Source organism: Abramis brama, assembly GCF_963993115.1.
Source record: "Abramis brama genome assembly, chromosome: 18".
Lineage (NCBI taxonomy): Eukaryota > Metazoa > Chordata > Actinopteri > Cypriniformes > Leuciscidae > Abramis > Abramis brama.
This window is the reverse complement of record NC_139980.1, coordinates 32,618,559-32,633,948: the sequence shown is the minus strand read 5'-3', so window position 1 is coordinate 32,633,948 and position 15,390 is coordinate 32,618,559. Positions and strand designations below refer to the sequence as shown.

Genomic DNA, 15,390 nt, shown 5'->3' with positions numbered 1-15,390 from the left:
ATCAAACACACTTGAACCAGCTAATTAGTGCAGCAGATTAGTAAAAAAATCGTTCACTTTGGTATAAAAGCATGAAATTTGGCACAGATACTCTCTAAGGGCCACTATTTTGGAAAAAGGCGTTGGCCACTCAAAAATTCAATATGACGGCCATTTTTCAAGATGGCCGCCATTGCTATTCTATGCTTATTATATCAATTTGAACGATTCTCTTGAAATATGCCATTAATCTGCTGCACTAAATCACAAGGTGAAGCAGGTTGGATATAAACTTTGCAGGGCAGTGGGTTGTAAGGAGCAGGGTTGAAGACCTCAGCTTTTGACGTATAAGATAATGTTGACATCTACACTTGTTTACATTTTAAGAGGGAGAATATTATGTGAATCAGTTGGTTTGTTAGCGGCTCTTCAATACGAACCCGACCTAAACTCGACCCTTTGTGTGCATTGGTCCGTATTGTGCATGTTGATAAGATCAATGATAATAAATCATTTATTTTGTATCATTATTTATTTATTGATCCTTATTCATTTCAAATACAGTTTCTAAATGTTATTTACAAATCGTATTTCAATGGAAACATTTTTACTGATACTTATGTGGGGCAAAGAGAAATTAGAATCAGCATTTCAACACAACTTGTGTTCACAAACAATATTTGAAGGCTGCCATTGGATCACTGAGGGTAAATGCCATAATATGCGACTACGCATTACTTTATGGAAAGCTTGCGACCTACCAACTACAGTATGTTCTGCCTTAAGAATAAATGGTCCAACCGAATAAGGCACAGAATTAGTTACAAACTAGCTAGTTCACTGTATAATTGCTTGCAAATTTTACAAATAATAAAAAAAATAGCAAGTGACACATTGAATTAAGCTTGATAATTTGAAAGACTGAAATAGTACTTTCTTTAAACATACTCCAATAATCTTTGTCTTATCTACAACTTTACAATGTTGAGACTACGCCTCAAGTGTGGACTTTTTACGTTCAAATTGAAGTATAAATTATGAACGGCTGGTGCAACCTTTCCTAGGGTTACACAAAGGTGAAAAGCCCAAAGCCTGGGTTAAATATCAGGTACGGATGACCCATGAACCGGACTGTTTACATTCCACAACATGCCTTTGATCATTGTGGCCTTTAGCAAGGCTCTTAACCTCAGACTGCTTCAGTGGACGTGCTTTAAAGTCACGTTAAATTAAAAACAAATGACGAAGTTGTCACGCACATCTTCTACATCTTTCTTAGCTTCATCTGCCCACGTATGTCTGTTGTAATATTCCATATGTTTCTGATGCATCCCTGTTGACCTGATTCAAACATGAAATTTAACGTGCTCAGCTAAACCGCTCGCTATAGTGTTAGATAATTTCCTTACTTTGATCTGTCGTTGTGCACTCTTCCATGATATTTGATTTGTCAACAGCAGATGGGTTTTAAAGGGGTGGTTGATTATGATTTCACTTTTCTAACTTTAGTTAGTGTGTAATGTTGCTGTGTGAGCACAAACAACAGTTTGAGATAAAACTTCACATACACACTCTGGGAACATCAAAGACTTATTTTACATCTTGTGAAAAGGGCATTATACCACCCCTTTAAAAGTAAAAGTCACTACCATTCATTTGTGGTTTTTAGTTTGAAAATGTGTGAAATTGTTGAACTCAAGTGCCTTCGGAAAAGGGTTGCGAATGTGTGTCTGTAATGCAAACCATGAGACCAGCTGTGTCCAAACTCTGTATTATATTTTTAGTCTTCCATAAGCAAATTATTAAATACTTTGAATGTGTTTATGGTATTTCTGACAGTCAAACACAAGGTTTTAATTAGGCCTGTTGTAGTTGTGTGGCCTGGGCATCAATATATGCAAAAACAGAGACATTGATTTATGTGGAGAAAATTTGTTTTCCAAACCTTCTCCATCCTAGATCAACATATGTGGTATTTTTAGCAGACTTTTATCTAAGGTAATTTGCAGTACATTTACGTATACGTATTATACGGACAGTCTGGCTGTTGGGTTACAGTAAGTGTCTTTAAAGCTACAATGACATTTGACCTTACGACAGATAAATGGCTAACAGCCCTAACAGCCAATCAAAACGCTGTACTGAAGAGCCTTTTGTATTTTGTATTCCACTATTTTGTCTGTCAAACTTACTGAACTGTCTGTGACATACAAACCTCTTTATTTGCCAAAATCCCAACATTATGGTAAAAAGGTGTTGTTGTGGTACATGTAATTTTGAATTTTCTTTGTGTTCATTTTAATATTTATGACATGTCGACTGTCCAACTTTTCTCTTGTAATTTCATTATTTTCTCATCTTCTGCCATTATATTTAGTGTTTCAGTTTTTTTGCGTGATGATAAACTTTATCTTAATTTAAGCAAGTTATTCCAAAACTGTAGTGAGCGACTCGCCACATAATTTTGTTTGAAGGACACTGATAGAGTAATCGTTGTAGTAAGACAGTTTGCTCTTCAAGAGGTTGAACCTACAACCTTTTGGTTATCAGTCTGGTCATGTCACTAACCAGCTTTTCATTTACTGTACCTATACAATGCCTTTGAGAACATGTAAATAGCTGCTTTGTTCAGGATTGTAAGTGTCCATGAGCTAGACACCCACACAACCCACATGCAAAATCAGCGAATGGTTTATGGATGTTGCCATTTGTTCTTATGTTTTTTATTCTCTCTGTGATTCAGAGAGATGAATCCAAGTGTCCATCTCTTCCCAACGCCTGCACATGCACCTCAGACAGCACGGGACCCCAGGGGCCTCAGGGGCCAGTGGTAAGTCAACTGAAGTACAATTTAGACAATATTATTTAGATCATAAAATTATTGCATAATATTGTTTGGTTTATATAATTTGGCTCTGCAAAAAATGCTTTTAAAATGTTCATAGTTTTCATGTTTACATTATTACTGGTTGAACTGTTCTCTCTGTAATTTCTCTTTTCCCAGGGTGCTCCTGGAAGCAAAGGACCACGAGGGGAGAGAGGAGAAACCGGTCAAGTTGTAAGTTGTCTGATTTTCCTTCTCTGTTCTGTCAAAATGAACTTAACATGTACAATATAGCTTATTCATCAAGTTTACTACAGGATTGAACTTTGACATCTTCGTATATATTTATTCTGTTTGTTCCTGCAGGGTCCGATCGGCCAACGTGGAGACATGGGTTTGCCTGGTCCGATGGGCCCTCCAGGACCACAGGGCCCTAGTGGGCACTCCATCCCGGGCGTGGCTGTAAGTCCATCTCAATTTCCATCATGTGTCAATTGTATCCTCACACAGTCAGATGTCAGTAGCCGGCCGTAAATCCTCCGGCACACCAAACAGGGATTGTTCAGGCTATTTATTATAGTTGTGGCGGAGGCATAATTATGGCAGCGAGCTCTGGATTCAGCATTCCTGTGTGTCTGGGGGCTTTACACTCATCAGAGTGCTTGAAACCGCCTGATCCTGCTGCTAGCACACAAATCTCACTGGATTTACTCCCCTCTCAGTTTCAGCTGCTGTGTTTTAGTGCTGTTTGCAAGCATTACTATTACTATTGCTCATACTTTGGAAAAGGATTTGAAACAAACCAATAACCCTAAGCATTAAACGTCGGTGTGAAACTCGCTCTATGTGAATGATTCCTCAAATCATGTGGCTGCACGATATATATCTCACGGTATATATATATTTATATTAGGGGTTTAACGGTCCACAAAAGTCACGGTTCGGTACGTACCTCGGTTTTGGGGTCACGGTTCGATACGAGTATGAGTTACATGCCCCCCCCAGTTACATGAAATTGTAGATTTGTAACTCTAATTGATAGATTGACAATTGCTGTGCGTTAAAATGCAACGGCTGTTTTCAAACTTACAAGCACATTTCATCACTGGCCTGTAGTAGTGAGACTTCCACAAATCGGCACAATGCCAAATGATTTTGTCTCATTATAACAGCGGAAACAACTTAAAATACTCCATTATTTATGGTCGTACAGATAAGAGTAAGACGTTATTTGAAACTGTAAAGGGTCTATTTTTATTTGTGTATACTCACAATCAAAAACAAAACATTGTGCTCCTGTAAAATAAAGAAAACAAACAAGTTTGTGGAGCGCGTCACAAAAATGAATCGAAACTCAGCGTATAGGCTACTAGCAAGCTCTTGCGTACCATCTGAACTCTTGTTTTGGGTTGGTGCATAGATTGTCTTTTCTTCTGCTCTTTTTCCTGTTGTGGAGGTTAGCAAACAGCATTGCATTACCGCACGTGCCCCCTTCTGGATTGGAGCGTTGATCGTCTGTGACTGACTGTATTCGTCTCTGACTCTATGCACCAAACCGTGATGTCCGTACCGTGACGGTTCGGGACGAATACATGTACTGTTAGACCACCTCTATATGTATATATATATATACATGTGATCAGGAATTTCGCTTGCGGGACTCACGAAGCAAAAAAATATCACTACATGGATTTCACTTTGGATTCACTGTGTTTTCCAAAATAATGTTGCTTGGTTTGGAAGTGGCCTCTGAGTAAAAGGTGCTTCATGCATCATTATTGGATCTACTTTGCCCACAAAGTTTAATTAATGTGACTGTGCCTTTACAGCAAAACAATACAAATCCCACAGACTTGAGGGCCGTAAAAATGTTTTTATTGTTCTTCAGCTAGGAAAAAAAAATCATTCTGAAAGTATTTCCTACAATATTGTTCTTCTGTGTCGCCATAGTTATGGCTGTAGTGTGGACTTTCCTGGTCTTGTATAATTAGAACAATTATTATTATTCTAACATTATCGTCTTAACATTGAAAAAGAGACTAAATCTATATCTCGAGCAGAACAACAACACAGAGCAACAATCTGGCAACAGCTCGTGCATGTTGGAAGTGAATTTTGCACAGACAAACTCTAGAAATCGAGTTTTCCATCTTGTTTTTGAGACAATCTCTTAAATCACACTTTGTCTCTCAGCCTTGTTCTCTGATCTGATATATGCGTTTAATTTTTGTTTGGATCTCGTTGAAGCTTTTTACCAAAGCTTTGGGCACTCTTTTGACATGTTGTTTTCCTTGTATTTTCCCGACGCAGGGTCGTCCAGGTCCAAAGGGGGATCCAGGCGATGCTGGTTTACCTGGACAGAAAGTAAGTGTTGCTCTGCCGGAGTCTTAGGGTGGAAATGGGAGGATTATTCGCTCTCTACAGCCTGCACTACCTCTCTGGACGGGCTCCATGTGGCAAACGTTAGATCTTAACTCAGGAGGGGGGATGGCTGGGAGGCAGCGCTCAACAATAGTGGTAGATCACGCCACAAGATAAAATGTGGGTTCGGGCTGTAATTTAGCCGAATCTGTAATATACATATACATATGTATATACAGACAGACAGATAGATAGATAGATAGATAGATAGATAGATAGATAGACAGATAGATAGATAGATAGATAGATAGATAGATAGATAGATAGATAGATAGATAGATAGATAGATAGTCCAATATAAAGAAAGGGAGAGTTAAATGGAGATCTCATATATATATATATATATATATATATATATAGTCAAATGATACTTGATAGCTGCAAAATGAAGGGTGGATTTTTGATTAATGACTTAAATTTCAGTCTGTTCCTCATAGGACTTCTGAAGACTTATTTGACTACTTTTAAAATGATATGTGTAATTTTTCAAGCTTGAAAGCCTCAGTCCCAATTGTGAAAAAGAGCACAATGGACATTCATCTTAGGAAAGTCTAGAAGTTTTGCAATAGCACAAGGGTGATTATGAGACAAATCAGATCTTTCACAACACAAAAAACTCAGGAACAAGCACAACTGGTTCCTGAGACCGCGAGGGAAATGAGGGATTGGTAGTGTTATGCTGATCCTGTTTAAAAGCAGATGATGTTTATTTGAGTTAATTAACAAATTGGAGGGCCCCCCAAAAAAAAAAAAAAGGCTGAAGGTTTTCACACTGTTGTGATTATACTGCATGGTCATTTTGTAAATTCTTCTGGACGGACTGTGATATCCGATCCCTGTTAACGAAGAGTGGGCCGAGCCGTGCAGGTGACCATGTTAGAGGAGTTGCTATAACAACATGCATTTAATGACTTGCAGAGAATGCAGCCGGGGTTTATAACGGCCAGTAAAACGGATCTGGAATATATTAAGTACCCTGTAAATCTAATGCCAAGACATCAAAGGAGAAGCCGGATTGACAAAGAGAAAGAAAGACAGAAAGAAAGCTAGCATGAACGAAATGGAAGGATATCATCTTGTGTGTTGTAGGAAACTGTTTGTGTAAAGTAGTTTCATTTGTTTGGTCGGAGGTAAGCGACCTGTGCTAATGTGAAACTGGTGTGAGACTCTGGCACTGAGTCTGTTAGTTTTAGCTTTTGTTTTTCTTCCATTCTTTCTCTCAGGGTCCACCGGGACCGGCTGGTGCCATCGGGCCTATTGGACCGGCTGGAATACGGGTGAGTGAAGACTGTTCAATGTGCAACATATACATTTCATTTACATTTTGTACATTTGTAAAGTACATTAAACATGTATGGCTGTGCTGCCTTTAATTTATGCTGTTCATTTAATTGTTATACTGTGAATATTCTTTACTGCAAAAAATAGCGGTTTATGATCATTTTTGTTACTATTTTACAGTAATGTGTGAGGAAAATGTGCTTAATTGTTAAGAAAACTATGTCACAATGCAAAAGATCTCAATAGTCCTATAGCTTCATATTCTTTTTCATTTTGGGGTGAAATACAACAGAGATGTTTCATGTGATACATGTGGATTTGAACGTGCATTCGTGTTATCAGTCTAATGCAGATCTGTGTGTGTATGTTATCAATGCAGGGACCCCCAGGGAAGGAGGGTCCGACGGGATCCACGGGCCCTCAAGGACCTATGGTATGTTCTTGATTCTTTTGAGGGGAGGGAGTGTTGTTAAATTTGTTTTCTTTTGCTGAGATGCGAGGCCGTATGGCAGACATCTGTTTTGCTGAAGACCAAAGCTGTTATTCTTTTGTTCAGGGACCCCCAGGAGCCCCTGGAATGCCAGGACCTACTGGAAAGCCTGGAAAGAATGGAGATACAGGTGTTCCGGTATGAAACCTTCTGGTTTTCATAGACGTACAACAGCACGTCACTGTCACTGCCAGTAATTTACTAAATTAGTCAAAATGCATATGGCAGAAGGAAAGAAAAACTACACCTCTTAAATACATCTATTGTTTGAGAGCGAAAAGAGATTTCTTCCAAAGTCTCTGCTGATTTTTCTTCTGAGAAAAAGACCCCAGTAACCTCGCGTGTTTCAAGAATCTCTCAAACTGTGCTCAGATTTGCCATCTAAAATCACAGATCTCAATGTGAACTCAAACATTTCTCATCAAATGATCTAAGCTGCGTCACGTTCATTTTATAGCTCTATACTCCTACTGTATGACAACATTTAGGTCTATTTTTAGTCTATTATTGCTTCTCTTAAGGAATTTTTGGAGAAACATCTGAGACAGAGTTGATAACTAAATGAAACATAACTCAGAACTCCATTGTGTCTCCGGATGTATAAAAGAGCAAACCCTGGCCAGCACTTTTCTTTTAATAGTTTAATTGTTTAATACAAAACGCGAGTAGCACCTTTCTATGAGTTTAGACACCTTTCTAACACATTGAGACTGTTATTCAAAAAGTACAAGTTAAAAAAGGAAATTGTCTAACACGATCCACATTGTTTGCAGTTCAATAAATATTTACTCACTGACATGCACAGTGCGGTTTTGGCATAAATGAGGAGTGATTGAGTGATTTTAGCTCATCTTTGGATGCGTCACGGTCTATTTAAAGAGAAATATGATTTTCATTCATACAGGGACCTTCTGGGGTTAAAGGAGACAAAGGAGAGAGAGTGAGTGATGATTTTAATATTTGCTTTTATCATTTCATAAGAGTTTGAGTGGAGGAGACTTTAACATCTCATATTCGTCCTCGTAGGGAGACTTTGCGTCTCAGAGCATGATGCGCTCTATTGCCAGACAAGTCTGCGAACAGCTTGTGAACGGTAATGCATTTCCAAGTGTCTTACGCTCACCAAGGATGCATTTATTTGATCAAAAATACAGTAATATAGTGAAATATGATTACAATTTAAAATAACTGTTGTCTATTTGAATATATTTTAAAATGCAATTTATTTCTGTGATGTAAAGCTGAATTATCAGCATCATTACTCCAGTCTTCAGTGTCGCACGATCCATCAGAAATTGTACTGACCCTACATTTTTTTAACAGTAGTACTCAAGGCTAAAAGATTTTGTAAGCCATAATATGCATATGCAAATAATAACACGGGTTGCATTATAATCCACTGTTTCACATTTTACAGGACAAATGGGTCGATTCAACGAAATGCTGAACCAGATCCCCAACAACTATCACAGCAACAGTCCAGGCCCCTCTGGACCCCCTGGACCTCCCGGACCCGAGGGATCACGTGGAGAGCCCGGTCGGATGGGCAGGAACGGCCTTCCCGGTAGTCCAGGGTTGCCTGGTCGGCAGGGAGAACGAGGTACCTAAAACAACAGCCAAAATCGAAACAAAAAACATGAAACCGTGCCAAATACAGCCATGTGATTTTAATCAGCCTCAAGAACTGTGGTTAGTTTGGACTTCTGCCATTCACTGTACAGTATATGTAGAAATGCTAAGACAAATAATTGAAGCCTAGTGAGCTTCCGTGCGGTTTATGGTCTAAATTAAAAGGAAACCTTATACACTCTTAAAAATAAAGGTTCTTTACTGGCGTTGATGGTTCCATGAAAAATCCAATTTTCATTGTAATTTTCATTACATCTTAATGGTGGAAGAAGGTTCTTTGGATTATTAAAATGTTCACACTAAAAGGGAGGTTAGTTTTCATAGTTCGTATAACTATTGGCGGAAGTACCCACTTTTTGGCATGTTCGCAGAGCAGGAACTGGGAACGATTTTAGTTATAGGAACACGTTTTGGGGGACTAAATTAGCTTCAACTTCAGAGTAGGGTCTAACCCAGCACAACAGGAACTACAAGTGACACAAGTGTATGTTGATTAGCCGAACACATGCCGCACAAAACACTGGCACGCGCCATTTTTGAAAAGCTGTGTAAACACAGTTTACATATACTTATTCCACAAATATGGAAAACAGCGACAAGAGGCGTGATCAGCGGGCATAGCTCAAATGAGTCTGTACGCAATTGGACAGTCCTTCAACCAATCAGACCAACGATGCGGGTGACGTACTTTGCAGAGCGACGCGAAAACTCCAGGCAGGAAATGTGTGTTGATAGCGGTTTGCAGAAGCAGCAATGGCATCGAGCAATTTTTGCAGGTTATGCAAAAAAACCATGAAAGTGAGTGGTATTTACACCCACTCGAGCGAGTTGTTTGCTAAAAAGAAGCCATTGAGCATCATCGAGAGGTTAAAAGGAATTGGACAGCTGTAACAGCTCTGGAATTGGATTGGATTAAACCCACCAATAGCGTGCCAGGTGGATAAGCCAATTTGTGATTGGTTCCCGCAAATTTGTAAAGGAAGTTGCAGAGATAAATGTACAGGTTTCCAGCCTGAGCTGCAGGGCGAAATCAAATCGCCGTCAGTCTAACAAAACACTGCAAAATCACAGCTCCCACAGTTACTTTTGGCGGTGTGAATGCAACCAGGACAATGGCCCTAGGGGGAAATGTAGTTCTCGGGGGACCGTCCTGGTGGCTACCTTGTGCGAAAGCCCCTTTAAAAAAGGGTTTATTAAGAACTGTTCCCTGAAAAATTCTTTGGGGATCCAAAAATGTTTTTTCTATGGCTTAGCTGCTAAAAAAATATATATATATATTTCCCGCCTTTCTTTTTAAGAGTGCAGGTTCCTGATTTGAAACTGATTTTCTGCACCCACCACTTAGGTGTTATGTCAGGCCTGTGTGTTTACAGCATGTTTAGCAGTGTGTTGCGATGCAGATATGCATGTATGTCTGTGTTTGGGCTTATATTTCTGTGTTTGTGTGCATTAACATTAGGACCACCTGGAGAGAAAGGAGACAGAGGAAATCCAGGCATCGGAGAGAGAGGACAGAGAGGAGCCACTGGACCACCTGGTATGTTTCATGCGCACATTTATACGCTGAAACTCGTTTACCTAGCGTAGCTCACGGTCATGAAAAACCTTGAAATATCTCTGATTTACTGGCCTGTTTTCTTCCTTTTTCTTAGAGATTGTGCTATATTTTATACGCCACTTTTATTTTTAGACACAGTGCTGTTGAATGTGTTATGTGTTGTTTGATGAAACGCTTAAAAAATGAGCAGGCATAACTCTTCCAGACTTTTTAATCACAGAAACTGTATTTCACATTTAAAGGTCGTTTGGTAACACTTCACTTGACACCTTTATATATAATGCATTTATAATGCAAAACTATTTTAATGCACTAAATATGCATTGTTATAATGCATTCTATAATTAAATAATTGTAGCCAGAGTTAAAATGCATTATAGTACTTATAGTTAAAACACATTTTAACTTTGGTTACAATTATTTATGAAAAATGCAATGCATTGCATAATGCATCATACTGTACATAAAGGCTTCAAGTAAAGTGTTGCATGTTGTTTCTGAGGCAATTTTTTTTCCTGATTTCTTTAGGCTCACCAGGTGAGTCCAGAACCGGCCCTCCAGGATCAAGCGGTTCTCCAGGCATTCGTGGTCCGCCCGGTCGCAACGGTGTCGCCGGTGTACGTGGTCCGCCCGGCCCGCCTGGCTACTGTGACTCCTCTCAGTGTGTCGGTATGTCATATAACGGACAGGGTTACAGAGGTACGTCCCTCATGATCTAGCTCTGCCTGTTGCATGACAGTAGAAATAACATTAATTGCATGTGTAGTGTAACGCAGTGCATGAACTGAGCAGTAGATGATGCTCAGCAGAATAATGCAGATTATCATGGGTGAAACTTGCCAAACCTGTCCTTTTTCACCCCAAAATTAAAAGAAGAAAAAAAAGAAGAACATTTTGAATACATTTTGGATAAAGAAAACGAAGCTTTTTTTTTTACCTTTAGGATTTTTTTGCATCGTGACTTTATTTTGACTTAAACGCTACCAAACATTAAGTTTGAGCTCGGTAGATTTTTTTTATTTTTTATGTTGTTAAGTCTTTTCTGCATTCTCTTCGTCTATTAGAATATATATATTAAAATGTAATTTATTCCTGTGATCAAAGCTGTATTTTCAGCATCATTACTCCAGTCTTCAGTGTCACATGATCCTTCAGAAATCATTATAACATGATGATTTGCTGCTCAATAAATAGATTTTTCTTTTAATGCATTCTTGCTGAATAAAAGTATTAACTTAACTGACCCCAAACTTTTGAATAGTAGTGTAATGCAAAAAAAAAAAAAAAAAACGGACCAAAATTTTAGTTGTTATGCACTGAGAATTTCTCAAGAAAGTTGTTACAAACCGATCAAATCTGTGAATTGAACTTGAGAACTTTTTTCTTCTCACAAAGCTCTTATATGACTTTAGAAGATTTGGAATAAAGTGTCCAGGTAATTTTATATTTTTGGCCATTTATGAAGCTTGAAAGCTTCAGTCAGCATTTATATTGTGGTTTTCTTAACATAGTCTTTCAACACAAAAGAATAACGTGAGAATAAATAATGACCGAATTTTCGTTTGATTGTCCTAAAAAACTGGCTTCATTTTCTTTATGTAAAATACCATATCTTTTTTCTCCTGTCTTTCGATTTTGGGATGAAATGTGCTCCGGATCTTCACCCTCACTTAGTATCACAGTATCAGAGGCTGATTTTCAGTTTGTGATTTGTCTGGCGAAGAATTCTAACACCCTCTTTGACCTGTTCCAGGTTCATAAACTTTCTAAACCACCTGTGCTGCTTACACTTTGAAATCCTGAGAAAATCACATTTTATTGGGCTTTGTGCGGATAACCACCACGGAGATGATTAAGCGAACACTATTGAATGAAAGCAAACAAACAAACAATAAAAGCAACAAACAGAGATTACGATCTGCGGATGGGTACTAACAACAACTCACAGCCACGGGCGTCAGTGACGGCAGCCAAAACAACCGAAAACAAGCTGCAGTCGGCTGGAGACGCATGACCAAAACACGCAAAAACACACCAGCAACCACAACAAATACTAACCAGGTGGATCTGTAGCCAAAACAACTGTCATTTAGCATGTTAACTCCAAGAGTTTTTCGTTTATCTGTAAATAAACTAATCGTGCCTAGTAAATGAATCCCAGTCCACTAAAACGCAATAGTTTTTAACCCTTGTAGTGAGCTTGACTCAACTTGCTTGCTGAATGCCCACACCAGTGCCTCTTATTTGACTGGTTGCCTTAAGTGATCTCACAGACTTTTGCTCAGGGCCAGTTTGAAGCACGTCTCTTTTTGTTAATCGGACCCTGGATGTTTCTTTTTTTTCTTTTTTAGTGTATGTACACAGTTATCTTGCCAGTTTAATTTCCTCTGTTTTGGCAAGATCATGTCTCTTTCAATTGGCTGTAAGTTAAGGGTTTAGATGAGTATCTGAACAGGCGAGTGGTTGAATTCTTGATATCAGTTTTCATGTTGATATTTTTGCTTGGCAGGCCAACTTGCCCATATCAGCAACCATTAGTATTGATACTCATAATTTACAGTGTCTATGTATGAGTGTGTGTGTGTGTGTGTATATATATATATAGACACACACAGACAAGCAGTGGTGTCCAAAAGTCTGAGGGTATGTTTACATGACGACGATGTACTAAAAACAGAAAAAAAAAATTCTTTTGGTTTTTGGCGTACAGGTGACAACATTGTCAAATCGTTCACACGGATCAGAGAAAGCGACTAAAAAGTTTGTATTATGCATGTCAGACCAGTAGTTGGCAATGTTACCAAGGCGCCTGAACACATAATATGCATGCACATGACGTCACCGTTTTCACGTTTTTGTAGTTTACACGATGTGTTCAAAAACGTGCACTTTGAAACATATTTTCAGAAGTTTGCATTTTCAGGCCCCCAAAACGCAGCTGTCATGCAAATGAACGGCCAAAACCGTTTTTAGTTGAAAACAGTGTCGTGTAAACACCTCATTGAAAACGTTTTTATTTTATTTAAATCTTTCATTTGATACCTCCTCAAGTTTTATGTATTTGGCAGACACCTTTATCCAAGGCTGCTTAGATTATATTCAAGCTATTTATGTTGGCATCATTCGTATCGCCTGGGAATCGAACCCGTGACCTTGGCGTGAGCTACAGGAACAATTTTTTGTGATGCAAAATGAAGAAGATTTTAAACTAGTTAACGAGATTGATCATTTTCAACCTTATCAGTCGTGCTGGAGAACAAGATCAAGTGATTATGAAATTGTTCTGCTGATGTAATTTGGACCCCGCTGACTTCTGGACCCCACTGTGTGTCAAGTACATATATAAAGCACTGACCTATTTAAAACTCCCCAACAAGCAGTTTCTAACCCTTTGCACATTGAGGAAGGTAACAATGGTATTTTGCTTGAGTGACTCAATTGGCCACTGCCGTATCTCCAAGCAGAACAGTTTCCACCTGATGCCGAGCGCATAGACCCAATCCTAGAAGAAGACTTTGAGATTTCACCAAACCAACGGCGCAAGAGGTCATTGCCTGAGACGGGATCTGAAAGGAAAGCGTGGTAAAAGGAGCGGAAGTTCACTGGCTCATGTTATTTGTTTGTTGACGTTCTGACGGCCTGTACAGACAATTTAACCCTTCGAAGCGTGTGTGAATTCAGCAGATCAGACGCATGAATCTCCTAATGTAACCTCATAGCTTGTTTCTCTTCCACTTGTACTCCATCGCTTGTAAAATCGCATTGAATGTGTCACACATCGCAGCGTGCAGTTGAAAGGTGTTTGATAATTTATTAACATTGAAGGGTTTCCCAAGATCATCGCCTCTTCCAGCCATCTGCATATTCACCAATCATCATTTATGTCTCATATGAATACACATTAGTTATCCATTTCTGTTTGCGTTCACTTGAGAGATTGTCTTTTTTGTTAACATCTGCAGTAAAACATGCCCTTCATCACAATATTATAAATCAGATATTGATCATATTGGATGAATGTTTGATTGAACCTCACAGCTGATTTTACCAAAGGTGGAATTGCATGTCTGTGCTGTATATTATGTTTTTTTTTTTGTTTTGTTTTTTAATTTTCATTTGTAGTTGTTTGTTTTCCTTTTTTTAATCCAGAATATAGTTGTTGTAATTGTTGTTTTATCAATATCAAATGCAGTTTTGGCATTTGCGTGCAAGACTATAGATATAGTATTGCTGCTTCATGTTTGCAACTGCACATTGTGAATTCCACAGCCTTATTTTCTTATTTATTTCTGAAACAGAGGAGGCATTTTTCAATAAAACTACTGAAAATATGGCATGTGCCCTTTTTTTTATTGCTGGTGTCATTTGATAAAGGTTTTTCAGGAGCAAAAGGGCTGATGAAATCAAAACGCCGGCTTCTAATCCGTGCATGAAATCTAAATTCTTGTATAAGTTGGAAACATTTCTGTGAAGGTGATGGAAAGAAATCCTCCACAAATTAATCTAAAGTGTCTTTATTGCTTTCATGCATTTTATATAAGTGACACAAACTAATGTGTTCCTGTTTAAACAAGAAATGCTTCAAACCGTGAAGGAAAATTGTTTGTCAGATGCTTGCAAGGCAGCAAAAGGATAGTGTTTTGATAGTCAGACATTTGTCATAATAATTGTGTGATTTTACTATTTTAGCCCAATCACTCATGAGAGTAATTTGGAGGCCAATCAGGGTTTGTGATTTATGAGTAAATCAAGTTACGGTTAACTTGAGACTTTCACAGAATATAAATTACCTATAAATGACCAGTCGTGGTGCAAACGGGAACTCTGAAGCTGCTGTGTTTGTTCAATTCATCAAGCTTGTAAATACATGTAGTACATTTACATTAACTTATGATATTTAAATTAGCATGTATGCATTTAGCAGATGCTTTTAAGTATCTTACAAAAGAAATAACAAAGAATGAATTGAAAAAAAAAAAATTGGTTTTCAAACACTCCCTCCATCTGCCACTGATAAGACTGAATCAGCTGAATCCACCGGTTTGTTGTAGCCAATACATATTGGACTCAATTAATTGCAGAAATTTGTGGAGAAAATGAAAATAAAATAAAAATGTCAACACAGTGGCTGCTTTGCAATCACTCATAATTATTGCATTTATTTCTTATGACCAGTACAGCTTGTTTCCTCTCATGCCATTGTTCAGT

At 38.4% G+C, this 15,390-nt stretch overlaps 1 protein-coding gene across 5 annotated transcripts in view; it reads left to right on the top strand.

Moving 5' to 3' along the window:
* The window catches only part of col12a1b (collagen, type XII, alpha 1b), a 73,784-nt gene extending 59,271 nt beyond the window's left edge, over nt 1–14,513 (top strand). For 4 of the 5 annotated variants that reach the window (XM_084092112.1, XM_084092111.1, XM_084092110.1 and 1 more), the window contains 13 exons: nt 2,723–2,809; nt 2,984–3,037; nt 3,170–3,265; nt 5,114–5,167; nt 6,448–6,501; nt 6,885–6,938; nt 7,062–7,133; nt 7,900–7,935; nt 8,022–8,088; nt 8,413–8,595; nt 10,084–10,161; nt 10,711–10,881; nt 13,647–14,513. In XM_084092112.1, the coding sequence (XP_083948238.1) occupies nt 2,723–2,809; nt 2,984–3,037; nt 3,170–3,265; nt 5,114–5,167; nt 6,448–6,501; nt 6,885–6,938; nt 7,062–7,133; nt 7,900–7,935; nt 8,022–8,088; nt 8,413–8,595; nt 10,084–10,161; nt 10,711–10,881; nt 13,647–13,768 (1,128 nt within the window). In that variant the 3' untranslated portion in view covers nt 13,769–14,513. Of the gene's footprint in view, nt 1–2,722; nt 2,810–2,983; nt 3,038–3,169; nt 3,266–5,113; nt 5,168–6,447; nt 6,502–6,884; nt 6,939–7,061; nt 7,134–7,899; nt 7,936–8,021; nt 8,089–8,412; nt 8,596–10,083; nt 10,162–10,710; nt 10,882–11,935 lie in introns of all 5 variants that reach the window. The other variant, XM_084092113.1, reaches the window with a different exon arrangement.
* The last annotated feature ends 877 nt before the right edge of the window (nt 14,514–15,390 follow it).